The following is a 23136-nucleotide window of genomic DNA, read 5'->3' on the forward strand; positions in this document are numbered from 1 at the left end:
AGAAATGATGAACAGTGCTCTACTTCAGTGATCTTCATTAATTGTTGGAAGTATCCAATATATAACGAAGCAACTCTATATCTGTCCCATTGTCTTTTAGTTTCTCTCTATAGCGCTTTAGAAAAATGTGAGTTTTCCCAGATAGGCACTAGACCTGCCAGATTGGGATCCTAGCTGTTTTATGTCTACAGAATCTCAGACTAGAGGGAGAGAGGAAACTAGGAATGACAGAATGACTTTAAGGTGGGTTTAACATCACAGTCTATGTTGGTACAGGAAATTAGCATGAATGCATTCCTTGGCCTCGGGATTCCTCTAAAGGTACCTCGAGAGGCAGTAGTTATGGGAGTTGCTCAACCTAAAAAGGAGAAATTTGTTCCGAACCTGATGTGTGTGAGTTCAAAGATGGTGACTGACTATATCCAGAACCCGGGTGTCCTGGAGGATTATAGCCCTGGCGGGGGTAGAGGGAGAGTAGCAGAGTATACCTTCTTGGCATGATATGTGGGGAGGCCAACTCTCTCACCAACATACACAGAATTTCTGCATTGTTGTTAAACAAGATTGGATCACTTCCGTATGTAGTCCCAACCTCTTAAAAGTTTTTTGGTATGTTTCAGTGTGGCCTGGACTGACTGTGACAAGATAAGAGCACGGTCTAAGGGCACGGCCATCGCCGACCTCTTTTCTAAAGTTGATATGCAGCACTGCACATCTAATGCAATGACTTGCTTGTGGTAACCAAAGTGTCTTAAGAGTAGACTGTTGCTTCTAGGGGAGGGCGCAGCATGAATTTCAAGGGTCTAATCCAGTTCTATATGTTATTGATGTCACCAAAGAATGAAGTACATTGGCTCGCTTTAGCTGTGCTAACGACTTGGGAACTTGAAGGATCCAGTTGGTCTTCATTTGCATCTGCGTTCCAGGTGAAGCGATTACCTGAGTACTGGATGGGGGGAATGTTGTGTTTTTAAGTTTTAGAGGGTGACTTGCAGCATCTGCTGGGAGAAACTGTGCGCGGCTGCGGCTAAGCATCTTCAGTGTTCAGGAATGTGGGATGAAGCGTTTGTTGCCGACGATGCCCCATCTAGTTGCTTAGCTTCAGGCCTGGAGGTGTCCGTAGACTTCATCCTTGTCTGCGTTTATAGCAGCTTCGGAACAGTTTAGCGTGTTATTCATGTAGTGTGTGGGTCAAGAGGAAATTATGAAAATTATGTGTTCATGGAAACCATTCATATTTTAAGCATTAAGTGCCATGAGTCGGGTGGTGGGTCCCAGTATTGAGGCGCATTGGGTGGTGATTATTTTGCTAGCAACAGATTATGTTGTTGGCCACAGAACTGTGTCTTTAACATTTCAAAATACACAAACATAGCAGGACAATGGAGCCATTGCATAATGTCACACACATTGCATAAGGTGCAAACATGGCATACAACAGCAAATGAGGCAGCACTTCATATGAATTACCATGGTTTCCCTTGTCTGTGCTCCTGGCCTGTCTCCTGCTTGTCATCCGGTTGGTTTTGGTTGAGGGTGAACTGCCCTAGGTCTCTTCAAACCCCCAAGATCTGAATAGGCGGGCATCCTTGACAAAGCTCACACCCCAGTCCAGCGGTATGGGACAGATGGCTTGGTGTGCTCGTCGGCAGTGTGCCTATGGTGTTGGCTGCCCCCTTCTATTGTCTATAATGTGAAGGGGAAATGTTGTGAGATTGTAGGGAACCAATCTCAGAGTAAGGAAAGATGCAGGAAGCCAATCATGGTGTATGGTCAGTTAGAGGTTTTAGTGAGTGTTCCCCCACTTGTGCTTCATCAGGGATAAATGCATAGAATAAACGAGGAAAGAGGCCCAATGAGTCCTAGGTACTTTATTTTCCATCAGAAATATCCCCTGGCTGTCGCATCTGTTGGGCTCTTGCTGCTTTCTTGAGGGCATTACGTTCCTACTTATACAGTCTAATTGAAAGCATACCACTATACAATATGTTTGAGTAAATGGTCAAGTTTCTCAGTGATATATTTTCTGGCAGTGCCTGTTCTGCTTAGGTTGTTTATTGCAGGTGTTCATGCATGCTTCTGAGTAGCCTATTTCAGCTAAATGGAGTGCAGAATTCTTTTCCTTGTCATCTGTCCTGTCTTGCGACAACTGCTTCCAGAGACCAGACGAAGAAGGAAGTTTGAACTGAATACCCTTTTATGTGATTGGTTTAGGGACATATCTCCCCCTCTGTATTCCAGCCTTCTCCTTTGGTAGCAAGTGGGGGTTGAGAACATTCTTCCTTCCCTTCAGATTCCCATGCTGGTATGAATTTGATGACTTGGTGTGTCCGACTCAATGAAGTGCCAGGGCCTCTCTAGCACCGAGTAGGAGTTCTCAGACAAGCCTGCCATGTTCTAGGAATTCTGCTTTTGATTTTCAAGGTGTGCCGTGTGGAACCAGTCATCAAACTGGTGTAAATCTGTCTCCGGGATTACCTTCTCTGAAAGACCAGACATCACTGTCCTCTCCTTCTCGTATTCTTCCCCGTTCGCTGAGAGCCAGACACACACCTTGGTGTATACATTACAGTCTCCATGGGCACAGGTTTTAGCTGAGAGACGACTGGAGTCAACTTTTTCGGGCAAGACAAGGTCAGACCTTACCGTAGTTTGGCAACTACCGGAAACAGGCAAAGCTTGTACCTTCTGTTGTTCTAGCTGGACAGTGTAGATTGTCCCTAGGCCAGGATCACTGCTTTCTCTTCTGTCTCTACAGTCCGGTACTCTGGTTTCAGCTATCCGCCTTATATTTCCATGCCGTTGAAGTGGTGTGGTAAGGCTAGTCCTTGTTGGATGCCAGTCCTTCTTGAGGAAAGGACTAAAACTGTCCTCTAGCAAGATGGTATCCTTCAAAAGCAGCTCTCATTGGTGGAAAAAACTTGATAAATCCTCCAGTTAGTCAAGGACAGAAGAACATTACAGGTCAGGGCAGCTGAAGATCGACAGAAACTAATGATACCAGATGCATGGGCAATCTTGAACATGGAGGAACCCAGCTAAAGAGGGTTGCAGAGGCATCCAGGAAGAGTGAAAGGCAGGAGGGAGGAGAAGAAACCACAAGGAGTCGAGAAGGAACCAAAGAGGGAAAACGGAAGAAAATAGGAGCATCCACTTATTGGGATGCAGAAGCGATTGAGACATGCCTGTGTCTTCTGAATGTGGAAGGAAAACCATGCCGAAGCGCCACCATGACATCACAGGCATAATAACAACATGGGCAGTATGGACAGACTTGGAGGCCATATTGGAAGGGCCAGCAGAGTCCCCAGTAGAGTCCCCAGTACTGATCTTACTGCCTGCACGTCCCAGGAGATGTAACATCTGGTTCCAACCACCATGCATTATTGAATTCTGTATCTTCCTCCCGTTGGCAGTAGCTGGTGGCCACCAGCTTTGGGGGCTGTAAAACTCTGTTTTTTAGTTTGCTTTACCAACATTAGCCTAATTGGTACATCCCATACGCACATGAAGTATTGAAGGACACTGAAACATTAGCAACGGGTATACTTGTATTTACATTTTTTGTGCACCGCCCATCACTTTTGTGATCTGGCTCATCTTCCCACATGCTTAGCATCCTGTCGCTGGTGTAGGTCCACTTGTCATTTGCGGGGGGGGGTCTACTGCTAGGTCCTGTTGACGCAGTGAATTTCCGTGGTATTCCCACATGGGTGTGCCATGTTGCTCGGACCACTTACTATGCACCTAGTGGCTGGTGTTGCGTCAGCTGGTTAGCTGTTCCAAAAGTATCTGTCTTCATAGCTGGGCCTGCTACACCCCAGCAGCAGTTTGGATAGTTGGTTTTAACGTGGAGTGATGGAATTGTCTGATGTGCCGCTGAAAGTTGGCTTGCACTCGAGCTTTGCACACTCTCTGGCATCTTTAGCACGGGATGCAGTTCAAAACATCAACATCAGGGCCTTCTGTGCCAAAGTCTTTTTGCCATTCAAAGCCTCTTCTTTCAGAGGGCCTGAAGCAACACGACAAAACATTAAAGTTCCTTTCCTCTCAGGATTTTCACTCTACAACCTCTCGGTGGTTTACTGTTCACCCCTTGTCTCCCTCCGCTGAGCTCAGACCAAATGTATCCAATTTTCCACACTTTCTCTACTTCATCAAAATCGAATACTTCAACTGTGCGCAGGATTTAGCTTGACCCGTCGCTGGACCACTTTGATACACAATTGCTCATTCTATTCTTAATATAACGCTTTTCTCACTTTCACTTTTGCCACTTCTCAGCGGGATACCTTACAGAGACCTTCGATTGAGTACCCACGCGGTGCCGGACCACTCTGTCAAAGGTATTGTAGCTTGATTTTAAAGTTCAGTCACTCATCAGCAGTTCAACTTTACTTGCATCTCTCATAAGAGGCGTTTTAACAATGTTCGTTCCAGCGCTCACCATACAATATTGCTGCTTGCAACTTTGGCTTCAACACAGACCCGTCTTGTATCGGTCTCCCCAACTCACCGTCTGTGTTGATTTCACTGACGCTGCTTTGCTCTTGGAGCCAATGACGGTAGCTGGTGATTCTCCCAGCTGGAGGGTCTTGTGTATCTCCGACACACAATGCAGGATTCTTCAGCATGGTTTCCTGGTCTTACGCTTTCTATTCTTGAGGTTTCTGGAAAGTAACAGTTAGTTGTCAAAGTTCAAGGCAGCGTCCCTCCTTGCGATCCCTTTCTGTTTTGCGGTCTTTCTTCCCTCGTTCAGCTGCCGTCTCAAAACTGCTGTCTCCTTGTGTGCTTTGCCTCGCTCAGAGTGTGCTCTCGTGCTCTGCCTTTTATCCGTGTGGGGAAGCTTAATGGAAGTCAGGTGTCTGTGATGGTCAGTAATTGCCTGACCTCGTCTGACCATTGTATTGGGAAACGTCAGGTATACTGCTCAGGTGTTTGTCTGTTTTTTCTCATAGCGGGCAGGTGATCCTCCTGCCCTTGTCCAACCCTAGGAACTGGATCCAAAAGCTATGGCTGTGTCCTGGCCACCTGGATGACAGATCCCCGGGGACTAGTGAATGAGACCCCTTCTGGTTTCTCACAGGACCCTCCCAAGTATCTTGAGCACGCTAAGGGAAATCTTTGAGTGGGTATCTGATTTCCTTCTGAGGGGAACCCGCCTTGCCTCCCATTCCATTGGGAGGACTCTTTGCTTTTCTTTATTATGAGCACACAAGTAGTTTGCAGGACAGAAGAAGAAGATCCATCAACCCTTGAAAGAGTTCACGCCACTCCCCTGATATGTTCCTGTTGCTGTATCCCTCTGAAATGGAAGGTTGAACTTTCCTTTTTTTTTTTTTTTTTTTTTTTTTTCCTTTATTGTTTCGGTAGTAAATTTACTTTACACCTTTACAAAATGTATAAACATAAAAATACATTACAATACATTAAAAAACCTATTATGTACATAAAACAAATACAACGGAATATCATTTCCTCTAAACAAGACGTTGTGATAAAACCCTTCAAGTATACAAGACAAAGTGTTTGCAGACATGAGACCTCTGCATTATACTGTAAACATGTACCTCATAACAGGCCGACCTCCACCCAAAGACCCCCTTACAGAATATAGGACACAGGAGCAGAGGGAAAGAAGGAAGGCGCAACAAACAATCAATCGAAATTCATTAACACAACAAAACAGAAGCAAATACAGCAGTAAGTTCAGATACAAACTACTTATACGGCCTAACATTTTCTTGCCTATGCAAGTGAGCCAAACTAATGCTGTTAAAACTTGCATGATTCATCGTCAACAGCTGTTCTTCGATCAATGTAACCAGTCTAACAGTTGCTAATATAATGGCATTCGAAGAGCCCTGCATGCATCTTATCCATACTAAATTGGCTTCAAAGCTCGAATAAGAAAAAAACAGAGAAGCCAGGCAACACAATCTTTGCTTCGCAAAAAATTTACAGTAGATAAATAGATGTTCAAGCGTTTCATTTTCAGACCTGATCAGGCAAAATCGACATCCATACCCCCTTGCCAACTCCCCATACCCGGCCCAAGACCGAATACGCGCTCCCGTGTGGATAAGATCCAAACGGAAACGCATATAAGTCTGTCTGGCCCTTTTTTCAGGAAAGCATAGGATATAGGGCAACCTTGGAATAACAGCATGTCTAAACATCGCATAGGTCGCAAAGGAGGAGTAGCCCCCGACCTTGTCAGAATTTAGAGCCCAAGAGTTACAAAAGAAGCGAGTTTTAACTTTACCTGGGGTTTTAATTAAATCTGTCACAGTCATATTAAGTGAAACCAAAGTCTCCATTATTTCTTCCTTTGCTTCCCGAACCGAAGCCGGGCAATGTTTTTCCAACATTATCTGAAACTCCTCATAGAGTGAATTTGGGGGAGGCACTAAAACTTTACAAAAGGCATTTACCTTCCTCCAAAGATATTTGTCAGCTAAAGAGTAGAGTCCCAACTCGTGTAATATGATGGGATTTGGTAGATAACTAGGTAGCCCTAAAATGTTCTTCCAGAGATGGCCTTGGATCTGATTTAACAAGGGCCCCAACTTCAGCAGGCATATATCAAGAGTATAAAGCAAGATGGGCTCTATTTTCATCGTGTAGAATTGAATGAGGGGCAAAAGAGAAAAGCTGCAGTATTTAGCGTAAATTATTCTCATTTGTCCCAATAGTGGGCCGAGCTTCGCTTTCAGCAAGTTCCGCCATCCCTCAAGTGAGTTCCCGTTAGACAAGTGATAGCCCAGGTAGATGATCGCGTCCTTCCTAGCAATGGGCTGCTGATTGATAGTGAATGTAAATCTAGGCAGTTTTTTTTTAGCCGTGAAGATCATAATGTGGGATTCCGCCGGGTTAACTGTCATGTTATTCTGCTGACAATAATCATAGAATGCGTTTAATTTATTCTGCAGGCCAAAAGGCACTCTATCAAATAAAATAATATCATCAGCAAAAGCTAACCAATGCAAACGCATGGTGCCCAATACTACGGGAAATGAATTGATCTCTTTCCATAAGTTCTCAATATCTGCGAGATATAGGTTAAACAGAACTGCAGCCAAATTACATCCCTGTTTGACCCCTATTCTCGTAGAAACATTGGCAGAGAGTAGCCCCTTAGCATTAATCCGAATCTGACATGAGGTGTTTGTATGAAGGGCAGCAATTAGGGCCACCAAGGTAGAAGGAATGCCATAGGCCAACATCTTAAGCCAAAGGCGAGCTCGAAGGACATTGTCAAAAGCGCATGTGAGGTCCATGGCAGCCATATAAATGGTGCCCTTTGATTCTCCGTGCGCAGCTCTCCGTAAATGTGCTAAGATTGAGGCATTTAATTGGGTACCCATTGCCCTCCGAAAGCCTACCTGAGCTTTAGACAAAATTTTAAGGTTTCTTATATGGTCTTCTAAGTCAACCAGAAGTAGTCGTGTAAAGATTTTCGCCGCTGTGTCGATCAGAGCAATAGGTCTGAAGTTCACAGGATTGCTTAACACCCCCTTTTTATGTATGGGGATGATGATGGCTATGAGCCATGAGGCCGGAATAATCCCGGTATGATAAATCGACTGATAGAATGACAATAGATATCTAGCCCAAAAGTGGGGATCGGATTTATACACACATGAGGGCAGCCCATCTGGGCCGGCAGCTTTTGATGGATTCAGTTGCTCAATTGCCCATATAATATCCTTTACTTCCCAAGGACATATCGAAGGAAGAGACAAATGCACCGGAATGCACTCTGATTCGATGTGCCTATCCGGTAGAGAGAATTTCAAACTAAAGAACCTCTCCCATTCTGGGCCTAAAATAACCGCCACCATGCGAAGATCAGCTTTTCCTGCGGGATTTCTTAAAATGGCCCATATGTCGCGAGCTTTTTTTTTACACAGCAGGCCAATCATATGTTGGTTGGCTAGAATATGGGCTGCCCGACGCAACAGGGATAACTGTTGCTTGTAACGCGCCTCAATCATGTTCTTTTGGCGATTGTACGCATACTGACATATAATGCGCTTCCTTAGTATGCGGAGATCGCAATTTCTTTGCTTTTTTAGACATGAGACCTGGATATCATTGACTTGGGGAGCCTCAATAATGGACTTTCCCAAGGGAGCTTTCGCAACATCTACCAAATGCATATGAATCATTTTAGCATTAATTGCGTTAATTTTGGTCACATTAGCTGTGGAAGCCTTAGCATCCCAATTCACTAAAATGTCCCTATTTACCAGAAATGACAACTTTCTGCAACTGGCAGGGTTCCAATTTACCGATATAGTGTCTCTGTCACATGACACTAGGGCTGCAGGGGCAGAAGCTACATAACATTCCCCTCCCATGTGCAGGCGAGAATATAGCATATGATGATCACTCATATGCAGATCCAATATCTGTATTGGTTCAAGAAGCCCAGAACATCCTTTAGAGGCGAATAAATAATCTATAAGTGAGGTAGAAAGACCTCGCTGCCAAGAAAACTGAGTAGAATGGGAAGCCAATTGAATAGGATAAATCCCCCATGAGTGGAAGAGCGATATTAATTTCTGGCCTCTATCCTTGGCCTGTTGCGTATAGGCTGAACTACTAGAAAAGGAACGTGTGGTACTCTTTAAGTATAGATAGCAATTCAAGTCGCCTCCAATCACGATTTCATAGTCTGGCCATTCCCTAGCTGCAATAGATAGAATCCGTTCCAGGTCCTCCAGAAACCTATCTAATGAGACAGCTTTGGGATTCCAATATATGGATAAAAGAAGCAAGTTCAAATCATTAGAGCCCTTAAGCGTCAATTTTACTAGCACGCAAGAGGCCGATGAATCCACTATAGAAGCTATGACTTTCAATCTGTTATTTATAAGAATAGCTATACCTCCTGAGGGGCGACCTGTGGTAACCCTTTCAGCCTTCTTGGAGAAACAAGAGAAACCATCTATGCTAAAGGGCTTTAATGCCATAGTCTCTTGGAGGAATAAAATATCAGGCTTCTTGTCGGGCTCAACTTGTTTGTACCATGCAGTAAGATTGCCCAACCCACAACAATTCCAAGAGGCCACATTCAAAACTGAAAGTTATGATCCTGGCTTAGGCTCTGTGATAGCGGCAGATGCTTTTATCAAAGGTTCTAGCCAGGCTAAACCACTTAAGGCTTGGGAGAGAGACGCCAATTCCAACGATAAATGCTTAACTTGTGAATCAGGGAAATCATTCGCCAAGACAGTAGGACATACTGGAGGTGGGGGTTGGACCCAATCAAGAAACGCCCATGCAGATTCCATGTCATAGAACAATCTAGGATTAAGACCAATGGAATGAAAATCTTCAGCAAATTCGAAAAGCATTTTGGTAATGATTTGCGACTGCACTCTACAGAGCACTCTGTTGTTATTATGGGTTGCTAGTTTGACCCAGTCCAGGTCTTTGGATGAGAGATTTCTTAGTGCTGGAATTTGAAAAAACGAGTTCATTAAGAAGGATCTATTTATACGTGCCTGCCCATTTATCTCTGGATTACTGGTCCAGCCTACTATTAGTCTCATCTCCTTTGGCGTATTCACAAAGGATGGCTCTTCCAGGTCGGCCCCTCCCGGAACAATTAAGGGAGGGGACTCAACATCAGCACAGCGAGCACGCGCCGGAGACATAGAGGCCAAGGCTATAGGGGTTGGCCCAGCAGATCGGCTTGGGTCTATATTAGGTACCTCCTGTATATCTGCGTGACACAATAAACCCTGGGCATCCAGCTCAACCGGTGTAGGTATCTCCTGGATGGGCAGGGGCTCCTGTTGGAGTGGCATAGTTGCTTCTAACTTGAGAGCTGGCGACCCAATAGCCACTTTTTTGGAGACAGTGTTGGGGAAAAAGCATTGCATCTTAAGTTGTAATTTATCGGAGCCTGCCCTTAGCGGGTGGAGGGGCATAATCTGCGTGTTAGCGCTCTTCAGGGCGGCAATCTGCAGATGCCGCCTACTTTCATCGTCCAGGTCATATAAGGCCATTCCCAAGTCATCATGGCAAGTCCCATTTTTAAGACATGGTCTCAATTCCGTCGTCAAGACCTTGTCAGGGCTGGAGGTAGCCATATCGACTTTCTTGAGACGCGCTTTGGTCTGTTTCAATCGCTTCTGAGCTCTAAGGAAAGATTTCCTAGCTTTCCGCGAGATAAATTTCCTACCATCGAGTTCAACAGGTTCGTCCTCGGGTTCCGAGGACGGTATAGTGGCCATGTCAGAAGGCCTAGACTGAGCATTTACCAAATCCACCAGAGTGGAGGGGCTGTCAGGCGGAGAAGTTTGCCTATCTTCAGCCAAAACAGCCTCTCCTTCAGCCTCTCGAGGGTCTGGCATACGCTGAGTGGCAACGAGCTTATAGACCAGCTGCTCCATCTGCAGCAGCCGCTCATGTTGGAATTTCAAAGCCTCAACTAGGTTGATGTCATCCACCCCCTCTTGTTCCATTCTGACCCCCTTCACTCCACTCACCACCTGTGAGTAAGATCTCTGAGGGGGTTCTATCGCGAGTACAACCCTGTCTGTTTGAGTACTTTGAGAGGAGGTCATGAGCCCGACTGGAGGCTGGAAATGGGAAGCTGCTATCCTTTGCAGAAGTGTTTCAACTTGGGCCACATAAGATGATCTAGATCGTTCTTCAGCCATGATAAAGCCCTCCATTTTTGCTATTTTATCTCTCATTATGGAAAGTGAGCCCTGCATCTCCCTAATGGAATAATGCGTGAGTTTGTGGCCTCTATCCAATAGGTTAAGTAGGCTTGAAATGACGGGAAAATTAACTGCATCAGTATTAGGGGCGGGTAACCTCAACTCCTCCGGGGTTGAAGCTAGGCCGCCCTCACCCTTTGGCGCAGCGGGATCAGAATCCTCTGAACCGGAATCGAAAGGGCTGCCACCAACTGGCTGAGTGAGACCCGTAGGCACAACTACCCCATCCTTGTGGTCCTCATGACAGCAGGCGGCCCCTCCGTCAATATCTCTGCCTGGCGTCGACACCAGCTTACTCGAATTACCTCCCACATTTTCACAGCTATATAGTGGAGGCTGGTGTAGGTGCACTTGTTCGCGAAATGGGGAGGAGAAAGCGGCTGGAGACGAAGGGCCCAACGAAAGCCGCATTCTTCGACCCAATTCATTAGCAATGGTAAGGGCCAAAATAGAAGTATCAGAGTTGCAGGAAGACCTTTGCTGAGCTTGGGGGTGAGAGCAAATTGCAGTCTGACCAGAACAATACCCAAAACCCCCCTCCCCTACGGTATCATTCGCCTCCTGTAAGGAGAAGGATGACCGCAATAGGGCCGAAGACTTTCCAGCCAAAGATGGGGGCTTGGGCGAGCATAGCATGGCCTCATTTTCATACTCAATTTTACCCTCGCACAAGACCACCTCTATCAGATCCTCCTGAGAGCCACTCATAAGCAATGGCATATTACTGAACGGTGGCGATAGAGGGAGCAGTGCATTGTCCAGAATGATGGGCGAATGCTGGGCAGTCTCTTTAGAGGCAGAACCAGATTTCCCACTTCTTAGGATGGGTCCCATTTCCCCTCGTTGCACAGCAATCCAAACCAACTATGCGGCCAAAGAAGCAAAGCCAGAACCCCCTTAACTAGACTCTCCTTTACAAATCAAAAGAGAGCACATAATTCCAACCAAGACCTGAGGCCAAACAGGCACAAAGTGATCACTACAGGGCCAAAATTCTATGGAAGGCCACGACCCTCCTTATTAAAAAGCAGCGTAATTGCAGCAGGAGCCAAAAGATGGAGACTAGCGCCTAAGTCCCCACACCACGCACCCCGCGAACAGCCAACAGTACTTAGCATGTACTTGGCTAGGTGCGCGGCGCAGGTGCGCAGGGGGCCAAGCCTTTATCCTGGCTTCCTGGGCGTTGTACAGCACGGGGGGCGGAGTCACCAGTAGGGAGGAAACCTCCAGCAGGAAATGCGTGGGTCAGGCAGTCCGTGTGTGTCCCAGAAAGACTTCCTCCACCAGTCCGCGTAAATCGTTCGCGAGAGAGCAACGCTCTCAAAAGTAACAGGACAGTTACAGCGCTGGAGAAAGACGAAGGCGGCCAGTCAGTCCCATCCACAGCCAACAGTACTTAGCATGTACTTGGCTAGGTGCGCGGCGCAGGTGCGCAGGGGGCCAAGCCTTTATCCTGGCTTCCTGGGCGTTGTACAGCACGGGGGGGCGGAGTCACCAGTAGGGAGGAAACCTCCAGCAGGAAATGCGTGGGTCAGGCAGTCCGTGTGTGTCCCAGAAAGACTTCCTCCACCAGTCCGCGTAAATCGTTCGCGAGAGAGCAACGCTCTCAAAAGTAACAGGACAGTTACAGCGCTGGAAAAAGACGAAGGCGGCCAGTCAGTCCCATCCACAGCCAACAGTACTTAGCATGTACTTGGCTAGGTGCGCGGCGCAGGTGCGCAGGGGGCCAAGCCTTTATCCTGGCTTCCTGGGCGTTGTACAGCACGGGGGGGCGGAGTCACCAGTAGGGAGGAAACCTCCAGCAGGAAATGCGTGGGTCAGGCAGTCCGTGTGTGTCCCAGAAAGACTTCCTCCACCAGTCCGCGTAAATCGTTCGCGAGAGAGCAACGCTCTCAAAAGTAACAGGACAGTTACAGCGCTGGAAAAAGACGAAGGCGGCCAGTCAGTCCCATCCACAGCCAACAGTACTTAGCATGTACTTGGCTGTGTTGACGACAGAACCAGTGGAAAAGGGTGCGCCTGCACACAATTGCCGATTGATCACTCCGATTCCAACCTTGGGGAACAAGATTTGGACATGTAGACTCCCCATCACATGTATTTCTTGCGTCCCTCCTTCACAACGGGTTATTCGTTTGAAAGCCATAATGGCGTCAGTGAGCAGTACTCTGAACAAACGGTTGTCAGAGATGATTGCAGCTATTCCGCCAGCATGTCCCACTCGCCACTGTTTATTTTTCAAGCGCCAAATGTTGCCCCAGTCCTCGGAGCCTCTAGGGACTGCCCTTACTGGCTATTGACGCGGCCTATTCTACACCTGCCTGGCTCCCCCTCTGTCCTGACACTTGTATGGGTTGCTCTATCGATCCCTGACCCTTGCTTACCCTTTAAACCTGCCTTGGATTACCCATTGCTCTGATGCCTACATAAACTGCCTGACTGGTTTACTTACCCTGCCTGCCCTTGGACATCTACTTGGTTTGCCCTCTGCTAAGACACCTTTGTGAACTCGTACCTGCCTCGTTTCCGAGACCAGCCTCTCACAAGGTTCCTAAGCCACCTGTTTTGGTCCTAGACTGCCTTGTTCGCTTCAAGGAAACCTCTTCTGTTGTAGTTGCATCTTTGTGCTGCCCAAGCGGTCGCTGCGTTGTTTGTTTTCTTTTTCTCGCCCTTGTGCTATTCGGGGGGTTCGCCCTGTTTATCTTCTTTGGATTGGCATATGCTAATCTGTGGTGAGTCATTAGCTTTTGGACTCTGTACGTATTGCACTTGTATCTTTGTGCGCACTTCCTGCCCCTTGTTCTCAGTCGACCCCGTGAACACTGCAAGGAAGGCATGGTATCAATAGTAAGACAGACACAAATGACCACAGTTCAAGGGTGTTTATCTTACCCTTGTGAAAGTTCAATAAACGCCTATCTAAACCTAAATCGAAAGATGGGAGCAAGCTACGACCATCAAATAATAAAGAATACAGTCCTAGTGGAGCCTTGTCAAATCAAAAGGGGCCTATACTAAAAAATCCTATTGCCAATCCTTACTACTAATTTACAAATAATGTAGGGTGAGGTTCATGAAATGATAGGTCAAGATGATTGGGCCGTTGGCCTCCCTTCCCCTTTCAGCACGGGGCAAGGCGGTTCACTCGAGCAAAGCACACACTCTGGCCTTCAGTACAACCTTCACTGACAGTTCCTCAGGCTTCTGGTACAGTTTACCAATGGTTGGGGGAATGTCTCCCTTCCCCAGCTTTCATCAGGTTTATGACACAATTTACAAATTGGCGGGGGAATGTCTCCCTTCCCCGACCGGCCTTTCTCCGGCTTCTCTTCTGTCTCTGGGGGTCCCAGACCCTAGGTGAACAACCTGGTTACTTTTGCTAACAGGTGCTGCAACGAAGAAGAGTGGTTTAGATGCTCCCTACAAACTGAGGTGGGTCCCTGACCCTGGTTGGCAGATCTGTTTCCCTTCTACCAGGCACTGCAACTCAAACACATACTTGGTTCATATGTATTGCTTTCATACTCTTTTATTCTCATATGGAGACTTGGTTTACTCTCCTTTCAAGTACTGCTCTCACAGCTCTCTTCACACCCTCTTCTGATGTTTGACAACCATGGATCGCCTTCCCTCCAAGTACTATCATGAAGAAGATTATATAACTTTGTTGCATGATAGTTCCTTCTTCTGTAAGGGTCCCAGACCCTATTCTCCTTTTAGTGTCTTAATGATCTTCTTGGTTGTGTCCCATAGGGTTTATCCTCTTTCCTCCACGTTCCATGCACTGTTGTCATTAGAGCTCCTTGTACCCTCTGGGGACCCCCAACCATAGGCTTAGCTACCCAAATACCTTTAGGGTCATGGCTTCAGCCTTCCGGTCGTCGCAGGCTTCCCTGTGTCGCCCTCCTGCTCGTTGGTGATCTGGGGCTCTGTCCAGCATGCGCATCTGCTTCTGACCCTGTATGGCATGTCTCTCTTTGCCAGACCACACGGTCCTACAGTGCTGCGCTGCTGGCGTTCTCCCCAACCAGCCTCTCAGTACCCTGTCTCTTCTCGTGTGTCCTGGACACCTTGCTCCTCACCTTCGGCGTTCCGGTCTCTGCCTTCGGGCCTCTACAATGAGCGTGTGCCACGCTCTCGGTTCCTCGAGGGAGGATCTGCCTCTCAGGTAAGTCTGTTGTCAGTTTTTTTATGTCGGTTTCCAGTACGGCCTGTAGTTGGAGACTATACCGTTCATGCAAGTTCCTCTGATTGATTCCTGCGGATCGGCGCCTCTACCTCGCCACAGTTTCTTGGCTTGGATCTTCATGATGGTTACTGCTACTCTTCCTCATCTGTCCTCTCTACCTCTTGCATGGTATGGAAGTATATAGGATAGGAGGGTAGGGGTGAGAGAGTGGGGGTGAAGGAGAGGTGTTGGTGTAAGGCGGATACCACGTTCTCCCACAATAGCCGTCACTCGTCCCATAGGGGGTTTCGCCTCCCATGAGATCCACCCGTTGAGTACCACGCCCAGGGGAACTATCGGGTAGTGGCCTCCCGGGAAGGGGCTCCTCCTATGGAAGCAGTGGCAACATCCTGGGATTCATCACAACTGCAAAAGGAGAACCGTACATTTCGGGTTGCATCCATGGATTACCTTGGGCACTGTAAGGGTGCAGAAATATGGGTTTGACACAGAGGTGGCATATTTGTTGGCAAAGACTTTTATTAAAGATAAAGAACAGGAAACACCTATCTGGCCTATTTCTAAGAGGGGTTTCCCTACTTCAACAAAAAGACTAGGAACTCTGTAAAGAAAATGTAAAATGTCCACCGTTTGTGTCCAAACCTACTTCCGAAAACTCTGGTCTTCTGGATCAAGAAAAAGGCTTCTCTTGTTCTGAACTCCAACTAAAATGTTCATTTCTTAATGTTCAATTCTTGGCAAGAAAATACAATTCCCCAGTATCAGGGGCGGGGGTTCCTTTCCCTTCTTCTCTCACTTCACAAATGTCTCATCAAGTCTGGTTCAATATCCTACCAGACTTGACTTGTAAGTCCTCTTGTTTCAGACAGTTACAGTTCCACACAAAAATAAACACACACCAAATCCCCTTCACTATCCTGCCAGATTTCACTATGGTTCTTCTTCTCTTCACCTGGAGCTGGGTTCCACAAGAAAAAGAATCCTCTAAAAGCAAAGTTCACAAGTGAAGCATCAAGTCTGGTGTACTATCCTGCCCGACTTGACCGTACATCTTGTTGTTCCAGAAAGTATATTTATCAATGAGTTTTTATTTATTTAAATTTATATAGCGCGCAAGTAACCCATGGGCATTGTTAGTCATTGCCCCTTTGTCTTTACTTCTTCTTTCTCACGTTTCTATGGGTCCCAGTATCATGAACCATCAAACTCGCCCCTTCTGGGCCTCCTGGTCCCTGATTCGTCGGGGTTTACACTCCATAGTACTACCAACATGGCAGCAAGCAAAGAACACTGCTCACCAGTTTTCACGTTCTACGCAGCGTGCTCTATAAAGAGACCACACCCCCGCGGACCCGCGCGTCTCAACGCTGCTGTTAGCTGTGACCGGACGTGTGCTCCGTATTCTCCCTTGTACTATTCTGCTGTTTCCTGGCTCCTGGATCCCCTTCTTCCAATTACCTTCCCTCCTTCTTGTCCAGCCTTTGCCGGAATCCCTGCACCGCTACCGCGTGCACCTCTTCCTCTTTCCTGAATTCCTGGAGTTTCCCTTGATCCCGGACATCGAAGCTGAACGAACACTGGAAGCCGAGGACGGCCGAGCGGGCTTGTATAAGACCCAAACCATACAAAAGAAGACTCGGCCTAAAGAAGTCATCAGGCAACGACAACAGGTGAGAAAGGGGGAAACCTGTGATACCCAGACTGTTAGGGAAAATTCTCTGTTAAGGCTAATTTCCCAAACCTAGTGAGTCCCCCAGCAGCTTTGCTGGATTTTTAGGGTTTATTCTTTTCTCCTGCTAAGAGTGAGCCTCTTTTTCTCCCACTCTTAGACATGATTTGAGATATCCTTTGACTTTGTAATGTGTTTAATGGGCTATGGGGTCTTTTACTCCATAGTGTTTCATGTGGTTTTTGGTAAGTGTGTTACACAGCACCCTCAGTGCAGTAACACAGGGGTGTCATAGTGACCCCCAAACATAGACTCCATACCCTGGGACTGACTACTGTCTCCCAGGGCAAGTAAAGTCACCATTGACTTTACTAGTCTTAAATTGGGAACAGAATCAGTACAAACCATCATATTGTGGAAGTACTGGTAGGGGTAATTAGATTGCCCCTGGGTCTGTTTTCGAGGGGGCACTGTGCAGTCCCCCCTCGTCGAGTTTCTGGCTGGTGGCAGTGGTTACCACACGAAATATTCCATAAGAATATTTACTATGGGATTTTCCCATTCATTTTAAACGCACCACTTTTTGGTGCAATGTTAAAGATACCGCCGGGTTATTTATTTAATATTTATTCCCCGGTTGGATCTTTTTGCCAGGACTCGGTTTTAAAATGGCGTTTGTGTTCGCCTCTGTAACTCCAACCCAAGTCGAGCCCTTTGTTCCACTTTTTGGCGGGCTTCTCCACAGAAGCCTCCAAAAGTGGTGCCACTCTGTCTGGGTCTACAGGATGTGTGGGGGAGGGGGGTTTAGGCACAGCTAGGACTGATGAATGGGGGTTTTCTGCATAAAAGCAGGGCTTTGGGGACTGGAACTTTAGAAGTCGCCACAGGACCAAAGAATCCGAAGAGGGAGAAGCTGAGCCTACCTGCAACTACGACACCACCAGTGGAGCCCTGCTGAACCGCCTCACCACTTCTTCCAACGACAGAGGAGATCTTCATCCCGAAGAGTCTTCTTCCTTTGACTGGTGGGGATAACCAGTTTGCCCGCCTTTTCACCTTCCCGGATCATCTCGTGGCCGCCTTGCCTGTGCCAAGCACCCCGGCAACCGGGACACCACGTTTTACCACTACCGCGAATAAAAGGGTAGTACCTTTTAACCGGAGAACTCAGCGGCTGGTTTCTTCCCTGGCAGTGCAACGACCTTCAGCTTTCCTCCACGTCGAGATCACCTCTTCCTCTGGATGACGCCGTGACTTGCACCCGCTGCCAGGAACAACTGCCACGCTGGAGGATCCTCTCCACTTTCAAGGTACTGTGTCCGCCTGTCCTCCCTCGCAACGGTCTGTGTGGGGTGTCTCTTAAATCCTCAACCTACCACTTGGGTTGGCCCTAGGCTGGCTAACTGAACTTTTCTGAGCTGAACTAATTCTTTTCTGAACTCCCTGCAAGACTTTTCAAGCCTCTCAAACTGTGTGATCTTGGGCGCATTGGTGCTCTGTTCTCTCTAAGAGGGAGCCTGGCCTCTGAACTCTTTGCTCACAAGTAGACTTTGACTTTCCTCCCTTGCTGGGTGCTTCTAAAGTATTAGTGTTGTGTGCTTTTCTAATTTCTGCCCTTTTCCCTCCCTTTTTTGATAACCTATTGGAGTGCCATCTTTAGTTAAGCGCTCACCTCTGTCTGAAAATAAAGTGGTGTTAACTAAGACTTGTCTAATAAGGAATAAGGGATGTATATATATTAATAGTGACTGTGTTTTGAACTTGCTTACAATAGTGTCTTTAAATAAATAATGATATACTTTGTTACCAAAGCTCTGGTCAGTGTTTGCTTGTGCTACTGTATTTTGGTACCTATCTTGTATACTCTATATACTGTCTAACTCTTCTTGAGAGAAGACTGGCTGCTCAGCCACAGCTACCAGGTAAATCTGGGTGGTACAGACTGCTACCAATTGGGTTTACTGCCAACACCTGTAGTCTTAAGCCTTTTGCAGTGGTCCCTAAGGGAACTGCACAGGTTTCTGCCTAACACAAACCCCTCTGGGTCTTCCTGATTTGTTCTGTGTCTTCTCTCTCTTTCATGTGGTCCCTGACCCCCTTTAAGCTTTCTGAGGGCTTCCCAGACTTGCCGTGGACTTTAGCACAATGTTTGCATGCTTCCTTAAACTGCACAGGGGCCCTGACTCTTCTGTACTCCTCTCCTTGGGCTTCCTCAGTTTCGTATAGGTCCCAGACCCCTCTCTCCGGTTTGCTCTAACTTTTAGCCAGGCCTGGTTCACAAACCAGCCATGCACGGTTTCTTATGTTTGTATTTCTCTGCTAGTACTGGGACAAGGGAGCTGCCTCCTTCGCTCTCCATGATCCCTGCTACGGTAACCCAGGTGCTTTTTGTGGCATTACCGTCTGGTTTGGGTGACTTTGCAGGACCGCCTCTGCTTGCTGTGAGCATTCGCGCTCCTTCCTGCTCTCTTGGCATCTCCTCACTGTGCTTCCATGTCTGGTCCATCTCGGCTTGTGCCTCCTGCTTCGGCTGTGTGGCCTGGTTCCCGGTTGTTCCTGTGTTCAGCAAGGCTCTAACAGCGTCCTGTTCTCCGCTGCAAGCTGCCAGCGAGCCCTCGGTTCTTCCAGGGAGAACCTACCTCAGTGTACAGTCCTCCTTCCCTTTTTTATGATTGAATTTGAGTTTGATTGACTTAACCGCATGTGTTGGTTCCTTGGTGGGCTTTTTCCTCCTTGTCCAATCTTCTTCGTGTCAGTTGTAAGAAAGACTCCATCTGGGTAGTTCTTGCTGTTCCTCATCGCAGTGTGGCCTAAATGGATGGGGTCTCCTACAACCTATAGATTTGTGGGGAATTATAGAGGGTGGGGTGGGGTGAGAGGAGTGAGGGGACGGAGAAGGAGGGAGTGCATACCATGTTCCCCCACAAGAGTCGCCACTGGTCCCATGGAGGGTTTTCCTCCCTATGAGATCCACCCGTTGAGTACCACCCCAAGGGGGACTATCGGGTAGCAGCCTCACCTCTCTGGCCTCATGGGAAGGGGCGTCCCCCATGGGAGCAGTGACAATACCCTGGGATTCGTCAGAGCATAAACAGAATGCGGCAAGAGTGGAACCCAAAAAATATTGGGTGCTGCCACTGATGGCAGGAAAGGGACACAGCCAGGTAAGAGCTGTACTCGTGTTTATTACTGATTCAAACACAATAACAAGTCATGGGAAAAGAGACCCCAGAGGCCAGTGCACCTCATATATTCTCATTCTCTCTCTCTCTCTCTCTCTCTCTCTCTCTCTCTCTCTCTCTCTCTCTCTCTCTCTCTCTCTCTCTCTCTCTCTCTCTCCCCCCCCCCCCCACAGATAATAGTGTGTTCCCTACAGAAAGTCCTGCAGTGATGCTTCCATGGCCACCTTGGACTACAGCACATAACAGTGTAGCAGCGGGCAGGCTGTTGCATTTTAGACTGAGACGCAGATATACTCTATTTGCATAGTCCAGATATGGAATTAACAAACGTAGCACAGCCTGGACATGAAAGAGGATGGTAGCAATGTGAAAATATAGCTACTCATTCTGATGCTTTAATTCCAGGCTGCCACTGGAGAAAGTCTTAGCCTTGGTCTGCTACAAGTATATGGCTAAAATCAGGCAGTTGCCCAGTCTTAGTTTAGCTAGTCTTTGCTGTGTATGCCTTTTCTAGACGTTTCTTTCTGCTATGCCCGTGATATGCCAGGAGAGGAGGTGGAGAGTAAGCAATTGTTATCCAAACCAAGGACAAAAACACAAGGTCTCCATTTGGTTGAGCTGTCAACTCTTTGTTTGAAAGGTCTTTTTAATTATGTTTAATTTAGTAGTTGGTTAACCTCACTTCAAAGGTTAGGCTAACTTTCCTGGTAAGTCATGTGAGCGAGGATGGACAGTCACAATTCTTTGTATTATGATAACATTTTGCAAAAGCATTGTACTGAATTCCTAATTCTCTTGTTCCTACAGAAAATGGACACTGTGTAAAATCTACATCGTTGGACGATGAACTCGCCATAAAAATTGAACCACATGAAGCAGGATCATGGAATCCAAAAGAGGCAGTTCTTCAGTGTTCCGAGCAGAGCGAAGGATGTGCAGGGCAGAATGAGACCCAAGAAAAGAAGACCACTCTGACAGAAGATGCAGCGTTTGTATGCCTTGAATGTGGGAGATTCTTCAGTACAAGCTCCAAACTTTCTGACCATCGGAGAATCCACACGGATGAGAATTTGCATATCTGCACAGTTTGTGGAAGGAATTTTCGGGAGTCCTCGCTCTTAGCAGAACACATGGTGATACACACTGTGGATAAGCCTTTTATATGTCGCGAATGTGGGGAGAGTTTCCGGGAGCCCTCTCAGATGATCATTCACCAGAGAATACACACTGGGGAGAATGTGTATATGTGCCAAGAGTGTGGGAAGTATTTCCGGCAGTCTGGAGATCTGACCATACACCGGCGAATACACACAGGAGAAAAACCATATAAATGTGGTGAATGTGGCATGAGTTTCAGAGGTTCTTCAAATCTCATCACACACCAACGTATTCACTCAGGAGTGAAGCCGTACACATGCGCTGAATGTGGTTCCAGTTTCAGGCACTCGTCCGCTCTGACTGCGCACCAGCAAATACATACCAGAGAGAAACCCTACACGTGCATTGAATGTGGGAAGGATTTTTGCCGGTCAGCAGACCTTGTCACTCACCAGCGGATACACACAGGTGAAAAACCATATAAATGTAAAGAATGTGGCAAAAGCTTCCGCCAGTCTGGTGGCCTGAATATACACTATAGGATACACACTGGTGAAAAACCATACAAGTGTATTGTATGTGGCATGGGTTTTAGAGGCTCATCAAATCTGATCACGCACCAGAAAACGCACATGGGTGCTAAACCCTATATCTGCAATGAGTGTGGAGCAGGCTTCAGGCACTCAATAGGTCTGATGTCACACCATAAAATGCATGCAAACAGCTGTTCCAAAGACCTCCTCGCACCTGGTATGAAACACAATGAAGATGGGCCTCTCATTATAGAGATGGAGCCCACCGTGGAGTAAGTGAACAGGCCCTTTGGTTGTTGACGTATGTAATAAGAGTGGTCCTCTTGCTTTTTTTTTAATACTGCCTCATTTAAGGTTTCAAAGAGTCCAGATGTGAGACCAACACAGATGCCTGCATGGAAATGAGCGAGAGAAAGCTATGGATAAAATGATACATTTCAATAAGAAATTCACATGGACATGTTGACCTTGTAGTGCGCATACATTGCTTTGTTGAGTTTCTCTTGTTACCAAACCTCATCAAGTTCTTTTGTTAGTAAGAACGCAGTTTTCCAGGTGATGGCGTTAGTAGCATGTCAAGAAATCCATTGGGCCACCTGGGAACATGGAGGTTGTATTGAGAGGTGACAAGGTTGTACCTCTTCAGTAACAGTGTACAGATTACATTTGGTAATTGCCAAATATCAAAATGTCTGCTTTACTCATTATATTGGTTGTGTAGTTTGCTGTGTACACGTGCTTGTGAATCCTCACCATCTGAGTTATATCGAGACTCTCCAAAAGGGCTGCGCTGAAAGATTTGCAATACATGGACGCCATTTTTTAAATTCTTGCCAGATTCCAGATATTGAACTGGCCATAATGAATTGAGTATTCACAGAATGTCTGGAGCTGTGGGGCCCAAGGGGACTCTACAGGGCCTCTTAAAGGAGAGGTAGCTGCTACTTTTGCAACTTCTGAAAGCATATGGAGTTTATTCCACTACGCGGACCCCATCTGTGTGATTATCAAATGAATTCAGTAACTGTTTCAAGTGGCCATTGTGTTTGACTATGTAATAATGATGTAACCCTGTGCAAAGCAATGAGATCAAAAGACTTGTATTAAAAAAAATAACAATTTGATTGAGTAATATTTTAAGAATAAATGCTCAAGACATGAGGCATTCTGCTTTATGCTTTTCTACTCGCAGAACAATGTCATTCGGAAGAAAGAGGTTTTAGGTATTGAAGATCCTCTTCTGTCAATGTTCACCCAGAACATGTACTTGAAGGTAAGAGTGAGTCTTTGATTGGGAGTAATTCCCGGGAAAGTTCATGAGCATTTAGTTCATGAACGGTTGTCACTAAATGTTCATGAACTTTCCCGGGAATTACACCCAATCAAAGACTCACTCTTACCTTCAAGTACATGTTCTGGGTTTTCAAGTGACGTTACGATTCAATGAACTCACCATATGTGTATACAAACAATGACACCAAATGCAGTCGCCTTGGGTAGTTCTGGGGGAAAGCTGGCCTAGTAGTCCCATTATTGGCAATCTTTAAAGCTGAGGGCTTTCTGGGTCGCTGTCCCCTCCATTGAAAGTCACTGCTGGTTCAGACCAGCAGCCGCCTCAGCTTTACAGAGCTCATTAATCCGGTAACGAAAAAAGTATATATGGGGTGGGGTAAGGGATTTAAAAGGGTGGGGAAGTTGGGGGCGAGGGGTACTAAAGCTGGGAAAA

The 23136-nt window shown here is 46.8% G+C and overlaps 1 protein-coding gene across 1 annotated transcript in view; it reads left to right on the forward strand.

Annotated features, from left to right (window-relative positions):
• Positions 1–23136, forward strand: part of LOC138467383 (zinc finger protein 91-like) — a 257857-nt gene that overhangs the window by 53137 nt on the left and 181584 nt on the right. Inside the window, exon 3 of the mRNA XM_069607338.1 lies at positions 20587–21682. Within this exon, the coding sequence (XP_069463439.1) occupies positions 20587–21682 (1096 nt within the window). The remainder of the gene's footprint in view (positions 1–20586; positions 21683–23136) is intronic.

The sequence above is a fragment of the Ambystoma mexicanum genome, chromosome 4q (assembly GCF_040938575.1).
Source record: "Ambystoma mexicanum isolate Mex_15411 chromosome 4q, UKY_AmexF1_1, whole genome shotgun sequence".
NCBI lineage: Eukaryota > Metazoa > Chordata > Amphibia > Caudata > Ambystomatidae > Ambystoma > Ambystoma mexicanum.